This window comes from Artemia franciscana, chromosome 12, assembly GCF_032884065.1.
Source record: "Artemia franciscana chromosome 12, ASM3288406v1, whole genome shotgun sequence".
NCBI classification, from domain to species: Eukaryota; Metazoa; Arthropoda; class Branchiopoda; order Anostraca; family Artemiidae; genus Artemia; species Artemia franciscana.
This window is the reverse complement of record NC_088874.1, coordinates 20,425,061-20,444,299: the sequence shown is the minus strand read 5'-3', so window position 1 is coordinate 20,444,299 and position 19,239 is coordinate 20,425,061. Positions and strand designations below refer to the sequence as shown.

At 35.5% G+C, this 19,239-nt stretch overlaps 1 protein-coding gene across 3 annotated transcripts in view; it reads left to right on the top strand.

The window, feature by feature from the left end:
* LOC136033828 (uncharacterized) overlaps nt 1-15,743 on the top strand; it is a 101,257-nt gene extending 85,514 nt beyond the window's left edge. Inside the window, exons 11-12 of one of the 3 annotated variants that reach the window (XM_065714765.1) lie at nt 7,778-7,924; nt 12,132-15,159. In XM_065714765.1, the coding sequence (XP_065570837.1) occupies nt 7,778-7,924; nt 12,132-12,260 (276 nt within the window). In that variant the 3' untranslated portion in view covers nt 12,261-15,159. Of the gene's footprint in view, nt 1-118; nt 249-7,777; nt 7,925-12,131; nt 15,160-15,212 lie in introns of those variants that run through there. The other 2 variants (XM_065714766.1, XM_065714767.1) reach the window with 2 other exon arrangements.
* The last annotated feature ends 3,496 nt before the right edge of the window (nt 15,744-19,239 follow it).

Sequence of the window (19,239 nt, the reverse complement as noted above, 5' to 3'; positions counted from 1 at the left end):
TTCTAGTTAAATTTTACTTTTTAGTTTCTTGGTTTTGGCCTTTTTCACCTTTTCTTTCCGGATTTCATTGTCAAAAAGTGATTCATATGGAAAAATTTTACATTTACTCTTCCCTTAGAGAAAGAATGGATACGCGAGCTAAGAAGCGCCTTACAGAGGAAGATATCATTAAGATGTTTGAAGAAAATTACGATATATCAAGTGCATTCGACACCCAGAACGATGATGACTACAGACATCAAATGACGAGCAGGAAAACCTTGTTCCAGATTAAATCTCATCATCAAAAGAAAGCGCAGATGAAGAGACAATCGTGGCCGTGCTATAAAAGACCGTCAGACTAACGCTGGAAGTAATGAATAATAGGTTTGCTACTCTTAGAGTGCACGTTGGCCTTGCCGTTCAGGCTGTTCAATCCGCCATCCAGAAAGTACTCATCCCAACACCTATTGCAATGCTAAAATTTACAGATAATGGGGACATTGACACATACTTAGCTGAAATACAATTCAGTATAGGATGCAGAATAATAACACCAAGTCCAAACGGTACACATGAATTTCAGTTTACCACTGCGACACTGGCAAACCGCACTAGTGCACACGGAATATTCTGGCAAAACCAAGGAGCATACTGCTTAGTTTAAATATTTATTGGATTTTCTTCCTGACAAATGAACAAACTAAGTCTTATAACAGCATTAATCAAACAAGTGTCAGGGTATCTTCATATCAAACCGTTAAATAAGCTAAAGTTACAAAAGATTTAAGTTTCCAAATTACTGATAGGTGTAAATTTCCTACTCTATTTATTTAATACATAAGTTCAATTGTTAATTAAAATCTAATCAGGAATGTTTTTCCAATGTTATAAATAATTCGGTGAAGAAATTACTACTTCTAAAGTCTGCTTTTATTTTAACTTTCACTGCAACTTTTACTCTCTTGTACTTTTTTTAACACCACACCCGTCGACCTTGATGAAAATTTACCCCATCGTAATTTACCACGTCCCACACTTCCCTATTACCTCCCTACATTACTACCACCTCCCTATTACAAAAATATCTAGATAAACAAAAACACTGCGCTAAAGTTTTTTACTACTATAAAAAGTAAAGTTTTGATAAAGAGTAAAACCTAAGCGTAAGGAGCGAGACGTTGAGGACGGAGCAGCCCCTTTCATATGCAGAATAATTTCTGTTCGTTTTAAGTTTTAATGTCACTCCTTATTTTCAGTTAGAAAACTTGTTTTTTGTTTAATTTCTGAACGTTTTTCAACTAATGCAGGTTCACATTTGGCTCTGCTTATATGAAAAATTAAAAAGGTATTTGCATAGACAAAAAGAAAGAAGGTTTGCCCCCTCCTCATACCTCACTCTGTACGCAAAAGCTGTTGGCACTTTTGATCAAGCTTCCTTTTCTAATTAAACGGCTCCCATGTCTCAGTAGCCCTTCTTAGAAAATGGGACAATCAGTCAAACTTTAGCATAAAGAGCAAGGTTTTGAGGAGGGGGAATCCTTCATGTATAGAACAATTTCTGTTTGTTTCGAGTTTTAATGTTGCCCCTTAATTTCAGTAAAAAAAAGCCTGATTTTTATAATTTAATTTCTGATCATTTTTCAAATAATACCGGTAAGTCTGGCTCACCCTCCATGAAATATAACCCCCTCACGGAAAACCTCTCCTTGGAAATTTCATCTGACGTTAGTTGCATCTCCACCCTCTATAATTCCATGCAGACAGTTCCATCCTCGCCGAATATCCCCTCCCTATAAATTGATTGGGGAAGATTAAGCCTGAAAAAATTCTCCTTAGTATTGTTTAAATTGAATAAGGCTTTAATCTCTAATCGGTTTCTCGATAGCTCCAGGAATGCCCCCTTCCATGTAAATAATTTTTCGGAAATCAGAACACGTGGAAAATAACCCCGGATAATTCTCCCAGAGCAACTCCACATTTAAAATTTGGCAAAGAGAATGTAAGACAATAAAAAAATAATATTCGTATAGAAATTATGTCAAATCCCCCCATATAATGTTTCCCCTGGAAAATTACCCCCCCCCCCCAGAAATTTTCCTCCCCAAAGAAGATTCTCCATATAGAAATCCACCCCGAGCTAGTACCCCCCCGAAAAATGTCTGTATACTTCCCAATAACAAATGCTATACGTAAACAATGGACAAATTTCATAACTTACAGGTCTCTCTCCCCGGACTATGGGGGGTCATTTTATACCTAGAGACATAGTTTTTTGCTCGTTCAACTATACTGAACAAAATAGATATTTCATAAAATCTTGATCAGATAACTTCAGGGGGAAAATGGGTGTGGCAGTGACAAATCTTTTTGGTCACTTGAAAAACAGCACTAGAACTACTTATAATCTTATTATTTCTTATAATCTTTTATTGTGTCTATTTGTTCATTATTTATAAAAATATCATATTAAATCTTATTGTAAGTCGTTATAAGTTAAGAATCTAGACCTGATAAATTAAAACTAATTATTAACAGTACCAGACTAAACAGAAAACTCCAGAATAACGCAACACTCGTTTGACTTGTAAGTCAAAACATTAAAACTGATTGGATTAGGGTTTCAAATCATGTTGCATCGGAAAACCACGTGTACCTAAGGATGATTGGATTCACTAACCTCCTCCCGAAATACCTATTTCCATGAATTGAACCTGGAATTCAGCCTCAGATATATTATTCCAAATCCTTCTTCCCACCTAAACCGTCCACGGACAATAGTCTCTGAACATCGTTGACCAAGGTAGCATTAGTATGTCCTTCTGGAATGTTCTGACACTGGGCCAATCCGGTTCTAAGCTACTTTTAGCCAAACGATTAAAAAATATGTTGTAACAATTGTTGGAGTCACCAAAACACATTTCTTTGGTAATGTTGAAGCCTACATTGATGAAGGGCACACATCACACTGGTATGGTGGTAGTGAAATAAGAGAAGGCGTTTGCCAAGTAATGAACAAAACCGCATGTAAAACCCTCCTGTCGTTCGCAACGGTAGCACCCAGGCCCTTGAGAGTACGGATCGATGGAAAACACGTAAAAATATGGCCAATGGGTACACATCACCCTGGTCTGGTGATAGTGAAAGAAGAGTAGGTGTTAGCCTAGTACTGAACATCGCCCCACGTAAAACTCACCTGTTGTTCACAACGGTAACACCCAGGCTCTTGAGAGTAAGGCTCGATGGAAAACACAAACATAACCATCATCACCTGTTATGCCCCCGAATGAAAATGAATGAGCGTATAAGTACGAGCTCTATCCCCTTTTAAATTCTGAGCTCTCATAATTATCTATCCATGCAACCCTCGTTCGTCTAGGAGATATGAATGCAAGCATTTTAAATTGTTCCGCGAGAGAGCATGCTGAATTAATGTCTGGCCCACAATTTTATTCAGCATGAAAGACTTGGTTCCAGAGACCCAACATATCCAAGTATACCTAGTGTAGCAACGATGGATCAATGAAGAAGAGGCTTGACTACATATTCATACACCAACGATGGCTGTAATCTGTGCAGAATTGATGCATTTACCGTGGTGCTAAGCTTGAAAATATTGGCTGGTTGGCTGGTTGTATCCAAAAGTAAGCTTCATCTTAAATCTACAAGAAACAACCAGTTATCTCTAAAAATTGACACTTACCACATCTAGCAAAATCCCGCTCTTGCCGTGCGGTACCAGGTTGAACTATCTGAGGCCCTTGACCAGTATGATAGTAGTGAAGGTCCAGTGAAGTAGCATAAGTCCGTACCATCATTATAAGCATATTAGAATAAGTCCATACAATCATTGAATACAGGAAAGCAGCTCACCTTTATGTGGACATGACAACATATAGACAATTAAACAAAGAGCACAACATCATGTCTCACAAAGATCGTAAGACATTTATTGACGTTGAGGTGTGGGATCCTCAAGAGGCTACGAAGAAAAGGGAGATAGATACGACTTACAAGATCCTCAGTGAGCTTTCAGTTCAACACACAACGTATATCCGAAATGCTAGCGCCAGGAAATTTAATCTCTGTCACAACACCTCCGCTTTGGCAAGACCATTCTGAGAAACATATAAACTCAGGATAACCCAACTAAATCCACGACCAGCTTACTTCTTTTAAGGCAAAGGCCACACATGTCGCCGGTGGAATCGAATTTATAGCAGAATAAATAAGAAATGCTCCAAGTACCCAGCTAGGTTCCTGCTGGGGTGTTCAATCCCATAAAATTAGACTGCTAGTAGAGAAAATATCAGAACATAAGAGAAATACGTGCATTGCAATCGCCGATTTTTTTGACACTGTAATTTGCTGGGGTGCACACAAAATTATCGATCTATTGAAAAGCTTTATAATAACTACCAATAGCGCTGTAATTGCAAATGGTCAATGTTCCCCACGCTTTCAACCTATAAATTTTGATCGACAAGGCTGTGCCACCTCATCCAAACTTTCCAAATGCGCCCTCTATTATGCTCTAAGCAAAGCACTCCTTGCAAATCCGTTTCGGGTCGATTTTGATGGAAGATTTCTGTCAAGTGTTCATTTTGCGGACAATATAACACTGATACTTAATTGTCTTTGTTAGCTCCAAACTACACTGGAAGCACTAGTGTTTGCTGCAAAAAAACTTGGTCTAAAAGTAAACTGGTCTGAGACCCATTAACGCCTCTTGCCAGACCCTTGACACGTTATGGAACAGTGTAGCCGAGCCGTTGGCTATCTCAATCCAGCTGCTGAGATGTCAGCAAGTTCTGCAAATGCTGTCTTCAGCCGTCTTCTGAGAATAATATTTCACAAACCCTAGATAAGCTGCCTTACAAAAGCAGAAACGTATTTTGCCTCGGTAGCTAACGATATTCTGCACTCGACAGAGACTTAGCCCATGACTCAGACGCAGATGATGCAGGTAGATAGGGTCTACTTCCACAAAACAAACATACCAGATAATATTTGACAGGGTCCAAAACTTGAAGATCAGTTCACACCCCTATCTGAGTAGTAAGTCTAGATCGCAGGGTTGGTATTTTCATTTGCTTCGCATGCCCCATCAAACATCTCCTGAAGTCATTTTGACTTTAACGGAACTGGAAACGACTGGAAACACTACAAAGGCAGACCACACACAAGATGGGTGGGTTTCATTCATGATCAAATTACCACTTGGAGCAATCACCTCAACGAGGTTGAAATCATCGTGCACAACAGCACTGTGGAGACGCTTAATAGTACTAACTTTTAGCTCTCTCTACGCTTTTGAATCAGTCAAGCAAGAACTTTTGTTCAAGTAAGTAAGTCACGTATTATCTCAGACAAAATCCGTTTACATGACCAGCTGAAGAGAATTTTCTTAATGGGGAAAAATATCTTTTATTGTCGCATGAACGCCTCCACCTCTTAAAAAATCGTTTAGTTCTTTTGACTCTAAGTCAAATGTTTTTGGCAGATAGATATTGAAATTAATTATTATGCCAGTACATCCAAAAGAAAGTCTGTTTTTGGCGTTTCAATGTGTTTACTAATTCGGACACACTTATTCCTTTCTCTATTGTAAGGGGGTTCTTTCTCTTTTTTGGAACAGAAATCAATTGACGTTTGTGCAAGCTATAGGGGACTGTTACTGTTGATGATATGACACTAAGTCTATTACATTTGAACTTGACATAAAAAAAGAAGAAGTATATTCCCATCTATATTTTGCTATTCTTAGACATGTAAATCTTGCGGAAATAAAGCATAAACATGGTATAATGTAAGCTCGTCGTCTCATTTTTGAGGATTAAAATTGCTGCTGAAAGTTTTGCTCCTGAATCTGCCTTCCTAGAGATCTTAAAAAAAGTACATTATTTCTTACTTTTTTTCTCCAAATAAGACATACTCCCTCTAAGTACGTGCCTGCTTCCATCAGGTGCGTACGCAAGACTTTTGGGGATGGGGACAATAAGAAAAATAAATTATTTGAAAAGTTAATTCTTAAGACAGTAAATTTTTGTATTCGAAAATTTTTAAAAAAATATTTTAAGAAAATTTTTAGAATTTTTCTTATAAAATTCTTTAAGAAAAGGTTGTTTTTGTCTTATCTAATTCCACTTGGATATGGCAGTTACCGTCTTAGTGCCTTTCTGCCTACTTATATGATAATATTTGTTTGTTTTAAGTTTAGGTTTGTTTTCATATGAAAAAAAAACATGTTTCTTATCAAATTTTTGTTCTTTATTGAGATCATGTAAGCTAGATATTAGGCACAACACTTTGCTCTATGTTAAATTCTCCCACCGAATAAAAGAATCTAATGAATCCCCCTTTCCTTATGCTTGGTGTATAAATATGCGATATTTTACAATAATAATATCTATTATTGCTCACTTGGATCAAAACGATGAGTAGTAGAGCAAAACATAAGAAAAAAAGAAAAAAGACTTCAAGCACAAAAAGAATATTACGAAAGTTAAAGACATCACTAAAGCCAGCAAAACACATCGGAGATTCCACAGACCCAAAGTTTGAAATTAATCGGAGATAACACTTTACACTTTTTTTTTAGTGTAAAATAATAAAAAAATATACATCTTGTAATGATCAAAACCACTAATGTGAAGACGATGCCCTGTGGCCGAAGCATCTTTAGTGAGGACGACGAATGCGAGCGAGCAGGTTGATGCCCAGCCAAGAAAGAAAAAAAAAACTGAATTTCCCTAAAATTATCATTTGCACTTAAGAATGCAAGTAGAATAATCAAGAGCAAAAGTGGTAACTATGCACAAAAAGCACCCGGGAACGAGAAAACAACTAAAAGACATCTAAAATAGCAACTCTAACTTGAAAAACAAAGGTAATTTATTATTAGATTATAAATCCGAATGCCATCATTATCGTCAGAACTGAAATTCAGTTTCTGGGCAGATGCATTAGCAGTTTCACCTGAAAAAGGGAAGAACAAGTGCCTAAGTCAAAGAACTGTTAATATTACTGTGAAAATGGCCCATAAGAACCATTGGTTCGTATCGAATAAGGAAACTCCTACAAAAAAAACAATAGCAACAACACAAAATGTAGAGCCTATGCAGGGGTTTCAGACAGTTTGATCTTGATATAAATTTTATTTTGATGAAACCCCTGTATGGGGTTTGTTTCTGGAAGATATTTAGGGTCTTAGAAGGTTCTTAAAATTATGGAGAACAAATTCATACGAGACCTGAAATGGCTTTGAGGATCATGATAACAGTCTGATTAATAAGGCAAAAGGCACTACTGCCAAGAAGGTCAAAGAGGTTAACTCTAGGTTTACAATGATAACCCTAACCTGTATATATTTTGATTCTACGTGGATAGAAATGATTATACTTCTATTTGAAAATATTGTTCAATAGAGTTTCAGTCATAAGCTACAACCATTGAAATCTACGTATGAATTCGACTGGCGTTATAGAAGAGGTAAGTAACAATATATATGGTAAAATGTTGTAATTATGTGTTAGCATTAGTTACTAATTTTTTCTACAAATTCTCTTAAACTACTAACTTCTTATCTTTTTTTCAGATTGGAGAAACAAAAAAGTATCATAAAATTATTTTTACCCACTTAAATTAAAATTGACTATCTTTCTTCATTATCAATTCAAGCTATAATTTTATTGTCAGTCGCAAGAAAATCCATTTAAATTAGCGATTCTTAAGGAAACTACGTCGCTATTTTTCTACTCTAAGGCATAATTCGGAAACTTTGATGTTTTCATTATAGGATACCATCGAAAACCTATACGAGTTCTATTGTCAGACGTTGAAGAAATTTCTCTCAGGGGAAACAAATACAGATATTTCCTTCCTGAAGTTAACAGTCAATAAAGAGCTAAAAAGAAAAGCGGAGAGGCTTTTGCTCCTAAGAGAGGTAAGCTGGAAAGCCAATATAATCTTATTTCTTGCAGCAGAACAAAGTAATTGCGTAATTCTAGGTGTGGCTTAAAGCTAAGCTCTGGCGGGAGATGGCAAATGTCAAGCGAAACTTATGGGTGGCATATCTTAGCCTATTAAAAGCGAAGTTTTGAAGCATTAACAACACTTCTTCTTATAATTATTAGAAGAAATACATTTAGAACCATTTTTTAAAATAATTACTGTTTAAATAAACACCCGTTTAATCCCTGTGCATCAAATACTGGTACGGTATCCCTTTTGTAAAATTCCATCGCCCGAGACCTAAAACACTCATTTACGCTAGTTTATAGTTCTAAACAGGGTTATGAACTGTAACTCGGTCGTTTTTGTTTTGTTTTTTTGTCGTAAAATGTCTTTTTTTCTTGAGTGACATGGAAAATCAGTCATTTTGCCATGTTTTAGCTACATTTACTCTTTTCTCATTCTTTTGCAAAATGATGATAAAAAAAAGTCCTATCAAAATAAAAACTCCTAACTAATTCACCCAAGTTTAAGGATGCGAGTATTTATTGAGCTTGTCTTTGAAATTTGTGTCTTGTCCCAGCCGTCAAGTCCATTTTGCAATATTTCCAAGGAATAAGAAGGTCAAATTGTCAAGTAGAAACTGGAATTGGATAAAATCAATCAGAAACAGTATTGTACAGCCGTTATAACAGCCTACATAGATGTAGAAACAATATTTCTTCTTGGAAACGGAAAATGATGTATTTCACCTTATTACAGGAAAGGGATGCAGAAGCAGCTACCAGAATATGACCTCTACAAGCTCAGTCATGCTAAATCGAACTGATAAAATTCTATAACAAATATGCGTCTGGTTGGTGAGCCAGGCGCATAACTTAGAATTTATTTAATATGGGGTCCTTACGCTCAAAATGACCGAAGTGCTAAATTACAAAAGAAGTGTTTCATACCAAACAGCAACAACGTCTTGGTATGTAGTCGATAGAGCATATTCCAGATTCGTCTATACTAGGCTACGCTAGCCGTTCTCGTGCTCACTGTCCTGTATATGCAGCTAAAAAACGTCATATGCCTGATTAAATTAAAAAAAACAAGTTTTTTCAACTGAAAGTAAGGAGCATCATTAATGCTTAAAAAGAAAAGAAATTATTACGCATTTGAACGGGGATCTTTCTCCTCAACTCCTCACTCTTTACGCTAAAGTCTTCTGGTACTTTTAAAAAGTGTCTAATTATTCTAATTGAATGGCACCTGTGTTTAAGGAGTCATTCTTAAAGAATTGATGCAAAATTCAAACTTTACCCTAAAGAGCAAGGTGTTGAGGAGAGGACAACCCCCTTCGTATACGTAGTAATTTCTGTTCGTTTTAAGTGTTAATGTTGCTCCTTACTTTCAGATGAAAACTTGTTTTTCTTTATTTAATTTCTGATCATTCTTTAAATAATAACAGGAAATCCTGCCCCACCTCCACGAAGAAATACCCCTCCCCATGGAAATACTCTAAAGACAATTCAATCCCGGTGAAAATTTACCCGAACAATTACTCTTAACAACTCCACGCGTAAAACTGAGACGGAAAAGAGAAGGTAGGACATGTAAAAATAATTTTTGTATAAGAATTCTGGCAAATTTCCCCAATGTATAATACACCTTGACAAGTTCAATCCCTAGAAACTTCTCTCCCCATGAAAAAAACCCCAGCAGAAAATTTCCCCCTCCCCCACTCGAAAATGTACCATATATTCCAATAGCAAATACTATGCGTAAACAATGGAAAAATTTTATAACTTAAGGACATTTCTCCTTGGGCGGTGGGGGGTTCATGTTACACCCAAAGGCATAGCTATTGGGCTTTTCAAATATAATAAACAAAATGGCTATCTAAAAATTTTGATCGGATGATTTTGGGAAAAAGGGGTGGGGGAGGTGGCCTAGTTGATCTCCAGTCCTTTTGGTCACTAAAAAAAGGGAAGGACATTACTCCTTGGGCGGTGGGGGGTTCATGTTACACCCAAAGGCATAGCTATTGGGCTTTTCAAATATAATAAACAAAATGGCTATCTAAAAATTTTGATCGGGTGATTTTGGGAAAAAGGGGTGGGGGAGGTGTCCTAGTTGATCTACAGTCCATTTGGTCACTAAAAAAAGGGGACCATAACTTTTAGTTTCCGTTTGAGTGAGTCTTCTCGCGATATTCTGGAACCACTGAGGCGGGCCATAGCTTTTAATTTCCGTTTGAGTGAGTCCTCTCGCGATATTCTGGAACCACTGAGGCGATACTATCACCCCTTGGGAAAATTAAAAACGCAACCCTTTATCTTTCCCCCTTTATCTTTCCAATTGCTGCCTTTATCTTTGTGTTAGCCCAGTTCTTCCTATCGAAAATTCATTTTCTGGTCTTTCTACATGAATTATGACGAACCACTGTATTGCTTTGACTAATTGGCTCAGTTTTTTCTTGTGCAGGCTAAGCATTATTAGAAATCTCGAATTTTCTGCTGCCACTGAACCTGTTAAGGCACTTGAACAAGAACCACAGCCAATACTGACTTTAACCTCTGTAACGAGATCAATATCCACATTTTCTTGAAGAGCCTCAACTACTTCCTGATCATAGTCTTGGAAATTAATTCTGATAGGCTGCTTGCATCTAGTTCCAGTCAATAGATAGGATCACTGCCTTTTTCTGAATCACTAGATAGATCTTTCTTGGTAGAAAAAAAAAAACATTATGGCTTAAGTCTTGTGTACACCAGTCAGAAGAGTTACTACATTCTAGCATTCCAATCTAGGGGGGGGGGGCAAGAAAATCTACCGAAAAAGAGGAAGGGTGTGTACGGAAATTTTTTAGTAATTTTTAAACACATCATTCTATCTCATAAATCCATAAAACAGTGTTAAAAGTGTAGTTTGTAGTCTGTAAAGGGGAGGGGGATCTTCATAATATTGTAATTGAAACACACCGTAAAGGAGAAGTACTCAGAGAACATTACTGTAGTTAAATGGTTGTCAAGCTCCTGTATGTTGTGTGTGGGTAAGATTACTTAGATCTTTAAGGATATGTCAAAGCTTGGCAGCTGAAGCTACAGGAAGATCCAAAAGTGTTGCTTAACAGACAGGTTGTTGCACCAAAATATAACCATAGAAGAGATTTATTCTGACTACTGATATGCATTAAGAAAATACAAATCAGGCCCTTGATAATGTCAAATTATGCCCTACATATAATATAACATATATATTATAATTTCTAATACATTTTATACTCTTGGAACAAAATATTAGTCAATTCCACAAAAATGAGGTACCCTGATTCCTGCAATTATTGTGCAGCTTGTGCAGATGTAAATAATATCCTTTTGGGTCTCATTGTGAAACTTTTGCCAAATCTGTTCTTCTTTAAAAGTGTAAGTGGACGCAGTTTCGACAAAAATACGCATGCAATGTTCCGATATAAGATACAACAAAACAACACTTAACAAAATAGCAAAATGTTGGATACAGTAATTAAGAAATATGAAATTGAGACAGTTCTAGTTGAGATACAATAAAATAGTCAACGGAATCGGATATAGCAAAAATTTTTATTCTAGATGGCAGCCCTAACTCCACTTCCCGAAAAAATCGCAGATACAACAACACCATTTTCAGAAGACGAATTATCTTGGTACAATCTTGAAATTTCATGGGTTCATGTATTAGTCGAATATTTAACTTGTTTCCGATATTTCAGAAAGAAGCAACAACATTCTCCAACCGGTTCCTTCTCAGTAGAGCCACTGGAATTGTCGTGGCTTACCGACACGTTGTTATATAACAAGTTTAGCAACTTTACAAGGTTCAATCCGACCAGTCGTTTTAAAGGCAAATTCGTTTCTATCGAATTTGGGTAGACGGAGCAGTCAATTTTATCGTCTTTGCCCGAAAGAAGTCTTCTATGACATAACCGACAAAACAAGCTTTACAAAATACATTCCAAAAGATTTACTTTGGCCCAAAAGATACTTTTCCCAAGCTTTTCCCAACAGAAGTCCTTTCTGAGGAAGTTTAGGGGAAAGACCCCCTCATTCCCCCAATAGTGACATCCTTGAAGTTAATGTGTGGTTTGTGGGAAAATTCTTGGATACAAGATTCCTACTTATTTACAGTTCTATTATAATTTTCTTACCTATTCTTAATTTTTTTTTTCATTTTAGGAGTTGATGAATATTCTGTTTGGTGTGGAAAGCATTTCATTTGTTTTGTCAGAAGCAGAAGGCAATAAAGTGTCGTCCAGTAAAAATTCTATTGCTTCCCTGAAGAAAAAGCTTATCTCTTTCAAGTAGTAAAACGTCTCCTACATCTCCCAATTAACTATGCCGAAGCGTTCATTATACAATATTGAGTTATTTGCCTTATTCAGTGAATTTTTTATCTGTAATGCTTATAAACTCACTTTGTTAAAGTCTTATCGGAAAGTTTTGCTTGAACAGACTTGTGAAAACAGGTGGAAATTTCCAGATCTTAAATTTGAAGTTCTGTTGTTGTTTTTTTAAAGATTCTCAGAAAAATTTTCTGTTGACTTTATATTTGTGCAACATTTTTGGTCATATGGAATAAGATAAGATATAGCTGAGCTTTTTTCAGGCTGTTGTTTTATTTTTTTTTCATTTTATGAAATTTCTAAGGATATAAAGAGCATTGAATGTACAGGGACAAGACCTGTGTATAAATACTTAATGATAAAATATAAGGCTTATCGATATGTAATACTATTGAACAGTCCAGATAAAAAAAAGTTTTTCTAGGGATGGTTCAAATTCTTTAGTCCTGAATAATTGTATAAAATAGTATTTTATATTTGTTTTCTGAGTGTTTGATTTTTGTTGCCAGTAAATACCTCTGGTAGGTTGAGACCAAATGAATCCTCTCGCCAATAGGTCTGGCAACTGAAAGAAAATGGCTGTGTTCTTTTTCTTGTTTTAGAAAATCAATGGGATTCATTTCAGCTTAGACGACAGTGTTTTCTTCTGAAGAAAATGATATAATCATAAGACATCTTGGCATCCACTTCTCCTTCAGATACTACTAGCCTTTCTAGATAGCCATTTCTTTCCAGCCAAATTGTTTTGACAGAGAAAGCGATTGAACAGCTCAGTAATCTTTGGAAACTTGCCGAGGGAAAACTATCCTATTGGCGATATTGGTTTTCTGGATGCAAAATGGAAATTACAGCCTTAAGAGGGAAGTGAAGAGGACAATCTTCTTTGGCAAAGAATCTAGTCTATTAGTTGGTTGATAGCTAGCGAGTCATAGCTAGCAACAACCGTGAGAAATTTACAGTCGCATAAATTCTGTTTTATCGTAAATTTTGAAATGCATTATAATTTATGCTTCATAATTAGGGAAAAAAAGATAGTTATCTATGAAAAAAGGGAAAAAGAAAAGGTTTCCAGTCTAGAAAGAATTTTCCCATTTTAAAGAGTAAATAAATGGGTATTTTTCATCTAGTAGAAAGCCAGTGAAAATTAGAGCTAGCTAAATTTCGAAGGTGTTTTTTTTTTTCTTACTGAAGGAAAATTTCTGTTCATTTTAAATTTTAATGTAGCTCCTTACTTTCAGTTAAAAAGGCTTGGTTTTCTATTTAATTTCTGAATGTTTTTGAATAAAGCATGTTTTGATTTTGGCTCTCCGCACATGAATAATTAAAACAAAATTTGCATACTAAATTTTTGTTTTGGGTAAATGGCTATCTCATAGTTTTGATCGGACGATTTTGAGAAAAAAAGAAGCTGGGGAATAGGCCTAGTTGCCCTTCAATTTTTGGGTTCAAAAAATAGCAACTAGAACTTTTAAGTTATTACAAAAGTTTTCATTAGTAAAAATAAATGCAACTTATGAATTAACTTACGCAACGAATGTCTATATTCGTATGTTTTTATTACGTATATGAGGGGGTTCACCCCCTCTTAAATACCTCGCTCTTTGCACTAAAGCTTAAATTTTGTCCCAATTCCTTAAGAATGACCCCTGAATCACAAAGGCCGTAGAGTATATAGTTGAAATAACTAAGAATACTTTAGCGTAAAGTGTGAGGTATTAGAAGGAGGTGAATCTCTCATAGGTGTAATAATTTCTGTTTGTTCTAAGTTTTAATGCTGCTCCTTGCTTTCAGTTGAACACACTTTTTCATATTTTTTTTTTAAATAATAATGGAAAATCCTGCACCCCCTTCATGGAAATTCTCTTCCTCCACGAAAAATCTCTCCATAGAAATGTCCTCCCACGTAATCCCCAAACCCTCAACCCCTCCCCCAACCAAAAATCCTCCTGAAAATGTCTGTACATCTTCCAATAACCATTATTATATGTAAACACTGGTGAAAAGTTTGTAGCTTGCAGCCCAGCCAACGGGGACTGCGGGGGAGTAACCCGTCCCCAAAGACATAGTTATTAGGTTTTTTGACTGTACTGAATAAAACGGGTATCTTAGAACTTTGGTGACTTTGGAAAAAAATGAGCTTTGGAGGGGGCCTAGAAACCCTTCAATTTTTTGGTCACATAAAAACGGCACTAGAAATTTTAATTTCCTTTAGAATGAGCCTTCTCGCGACATTCTAGGACCACAGGATCGATATGATCACCCCTGGAAAAAAAAAAAAAAAAAGCAAATAAACACGCATCCGTGATGTGTGTTCTGGCAAAAACAAAAACAACAAAAATTTCACATTTATGTAGATATAGGCTTCAAACCTCTACAATACTGTTCTCTGATACGCCGAATCTGTTGGTGTTATTTTCGTTATGATTCTGTGACTTTTAGGCGGTGTTTTGCCCTATTTTCAAAAATAAGATGAATTTCCTCAGGCTCGTAACTTTTGATGGGTAGGGCAATACTTGATGAAACTTGTATATTAGAAATCAGTATTAAAATGCGATTCTTTTGTTGTAACTACTGGTATCAAAGTTCCATTTTTTAGAGTTTCGGCTAATATTGAACCGGGTCGCTCCTTACTATACAGTTCGTTACCATGAATTGTGTCACATATTTGACAGATAAATTAAAAAAATAATTAATGACATTGACTTAAAACTATACAAGTCAACATCAATTTGAAAAAAACAAAAACGGATGGTGTAATTTTGGCTTTTTTTGGAAAATTAGAATTTAAGAAGCAAAATATTAGTCAGCGTGAATATTCCCAGTTTTCAATTTTTTTACAGATGGAATGCTTTGACGAGAATATTGAGACATACGTTCAAGGTCTAGTTACCCTAATTATGAATTCAAATTCTAGATACGAAGATATTCTGATGATGGAAATACCATCATGGATCACAAATTCATTGGAGGAAATGGAATGGAGCATTTTATGCTATAAGAGGAGCTCTCTAACGTAGCATTAGTGAGGAACTGAAGGTGAAATTTTGAAGAATTTAAAATATTTTGGCTGCAGGAAGAAGTACCCAAAAAGTATCCTCAACCGACGGCAATTGCAATAAAAATTTTGATAGAGTTTTCCTCGTCATATCTTGTTGAAAAAAGTTTTACTTTTGAATTTAAACATTTTAAGAATAAGCGGATTGAAGATCACAAAACAGGGAGACTTGCAAATATTCCTAATAAAACAGAAGCCAAATAATGATAATCAGCTTCCAATTTTTCAAATAGATCTCTCCCATCATAATTATGGCAATTTTGTGATTGTCACTGTAGAAGCTATGTTGTGTGACTGATGTTTGATTAAGTATGTTGCGAATGTCATCATGTTACAATGTAAGATGAAAAAACAATATTAGATAATGTAATAATAAAGTATTAAAATAAATACAACACCAGAAATTATATTATTTTTATTTTTATCACTCAGAATGGGGAGCTGTTTAATAAGATAGGCTTGTAGCTTTTGTGCTGTGAAGAAGAAGATGTAAAAAAAAAATGAATCTGGATGGAATTCCTTTCTGGACAGCCAACTTTACTTTTTTTGACATCCACTATAGTACAGTCAATTAGTCAATCAAACAGTTAGTTTTCACTTACTTTTTTGAAAACTGCTAACTCGTTGTTAGATCTCAGCCACGCTAAAAATATCTTTAGGTAGGTCTAACCTTCACATTATAGTTAAATTCTGGGAATTTGACCGAAATTTGCAAGAAGTACACCTAGAATCAGCAAAATTTTGAAAGGGGTCTACGAGGGAAAAGAATTTCAAGAGCCACTAGTTTAGGCAGATCAAAAATTTAAATGCTCATAGTTCGTTTTGATTTAGTTTATTACCCTTAGCGTGCGTAGTAGCAATAGTTATAGCAGTATTAGAAGCAGTTTGTGCACAGCTCCATCCCCTTCAACACACGCTGATGTTCGAGCTTAATATCATCAACCGTTCAAAAGGCATTGCTGATATGTCCTCCTAACAGCCTGTGTGGGTATAGTGTGTTTCTATTTAGTTCAATGCAGTTTCAATATTGCCCGATATTTCCACCTTAGTACCCTTAGGCTTAATAGAAGTAGTAGCAGCACCGGGAGCTGTGGTAGCAGAAGTAGCAGTAGTCGTAGAATTAATAGTAATCTAAATTTGCTAGTATGAATTCTAAGTGTCAACCTTACCTTAAAATCTTGTTCCTCTTAGGATAATGATAAAAAAAATTATTAAGCTAGATCATGTTTAGAAGTAAAAGCTAATAATTTAATCAATATCCTATGAAATGATTTAATTCAATATACGAAACAAATCGTTTACCTATTTCTGTTTCAAATCAACAAAACATTTTGAGAAAAGATTTTACATCAACCAAAAAATTCAGTTTTAACCCAGCAATGAAGAAAAAAACGAAGTAACTCATAATTCCTCTTAAATAAAGTAGTCAACATTGAAAAATCATTTAATGCATGGTACTGACTTATTTCTAGTTCGCATTTTACATATTTGCAATCAAGTAATAATTCAAGATCATGATTTTCCTTTACCAATAAATGTGACACCTTCACCATTAAAAACAGGTATCTCAGTTATGTTTCGAAACTTTTCTGATATTTTTTTTTCAATGACTGAAATAATTACGATTTATCCAACAGCTGAAATTGTCAAAAAAAATTATTATCTCATCATCTTTTGTATATTATAAGTGTATTTCTAGCCTGTAAATAATGAGCTCTGAAAAGGGTTTCATATTAATTTTTAGGATTGTACACTATGTGAATAATAATTCATCAGTCTTTTCCTAGAGTTTTGGTCTTTAGCTTTTCTTCTTATTTGCATCCCTGTTTTGCTTCCTTATAAAAATTTCTAAAAATGTAAGAGCCGAGTAGGTAGCTAAGGAAAACGATGTAACAATCGAAGTTTTCTAAAATTGCTTTTCTCGTAAATATGAAATTTATTCTCATTTCATTCCCCTCCGAGGGCTAATTTTTCTTTCCCAGAAGAATTTTTATGGATTTCCTTTGGACGAGAAAACAACTTAAGCGTGAAACTCAATTTCAGCCAAGGTGACAATTTGTGTCTAGCAGGCGTTTTAATGTAAAAGCCGTGTCAAAAATGAAAATAGTAGGTACATGGCTGCCACTGCCAAACCTTTACGGTGTTTACCTCTTTTCATTTGTGAAAAGGAGAAGTTACTGAAAGCCGGGTTAGACGAGTCAGGCGCGTAAGCTAACGGAGCCTTGTTATCCTAGAGCTAAAACTGGGGAACAAAATAGCTATTTGTGAGGGTACGTTGTCGTTTTGGAAGAATTGGTCTCCTCTCTGCCACAAGTCTGTTCTTTTTCTAAAAATCTTTTCTTAAAATCTGGTTGTTTCTTCACACTCCCGTATAAAAGGTTTTATTAATGGTCTACTCTTGAGGAACAATATTTAAATACGCTATGGCCATGGCATCAAAGTGCAAATCAACATAGTTTAGATAATTATTTTGAGCTGGCGACATTTTTCCACACAGGGTGATAATGAATTTTTCTATTGGCTTGATTATTGCCTTGTTTTAGGGTTATACCCATAGCACCACGTCTCGTTACCAAGTGAGTTTTGATAAGCACTCTGAATCAGTTTCAAGCTTTTGTTTTAAAGCATGACGTATTTCAACTCGAGAATCTCTCTATTCGTCTGTCATAACCCGAAAAACAAACTTGGAGATAACTCATTTCTCACTCAAATCTGTTTTACAATTAACCGAGCTTCAAGGTGTTCCACGATCTCCGGCAGTTTGTCCAAGATATGTTGGTAGTCTGCTAGCGCAAACTCTTCAATTTTCAAGGTTTTTTCATCTCGGGCAGCTTATGGACATCCAGATCTTTTTTCAAGCAACAAGTCGCCATTTCTAAAACGACCAAATCACTCCTAAACTTAAGATTCACCAATAGTGTGTTTTTTTGTAAGCTATTTTTAACATTATAATAGCTTCAGTAGTATTTTTACCAGGTTGAAAAAATAGGCAGTATTGAGATGCCAATGAGTTGTGCTATACCCATTTAAGAGCGTAAATGGGTACTACCGAAGCTTATTGCATAAAATACTTTTTGGGCTCCTTTTAGGTACCACTTTGTATTATTTAGAGGTAAAGATATTATAAACGGGCTATAAAATGAGGTAGATCAGCAGGAGAAAAATTCATAAGAACATCAAGTACTGATCCAACATAAAAGTGGAGAAGCATATAACTCATAACTGAGAATGTTTTCTACTATTATCAGTTAGTAGAATGAGTTCTGGCTCCAAAAATGCTGAAAATTCTTAATTTTTGAGTTTATCTTCTTCTCACTTTCGCTCTTTGTTTTGTATGGAAATATAGCACGAATCAATATTACTCCAAAAGGGAGTTACTAGATCCAGCTAGTTCCTTTGTGAAATTGTCCTAACTTAGCAAAACAAACAAAGGATGGAAAAACTTTCTAATATAGAATGACTGGAGCACAAAATTTAGTAGTTTCGAGAAAATGTTGGTTCAGAAGCTCAGTCTACTGAAGAGCTGAGTTTCCATGGTCAGCAAGAATAAATAAAGTCACACAGTTTACAATGGAATATGGTGTGCGATTTTGATCTTGATAAAGTAGCCTTAATATGTCCATCTTTGTTTTCTCAATACCCGAATCCTGTTAAATAAAGCTTAAAAAAAAATAACTATAAAAAATACTCATAATATTCATAAACATCTTTAAAATGTTTAATGAACTATTTAGAGACACATTTAATAAATATTTTTACGGCAGGTCTGCATAGGCAACTGAAACGTCGATTCGACGCCCAATGCGCCAGCAATGGCTCTGGAGGATCTTTATCCTTTTTATATCTGCATAGGATGTGGCTTGGGGGCCACATATATCCCTTAAGT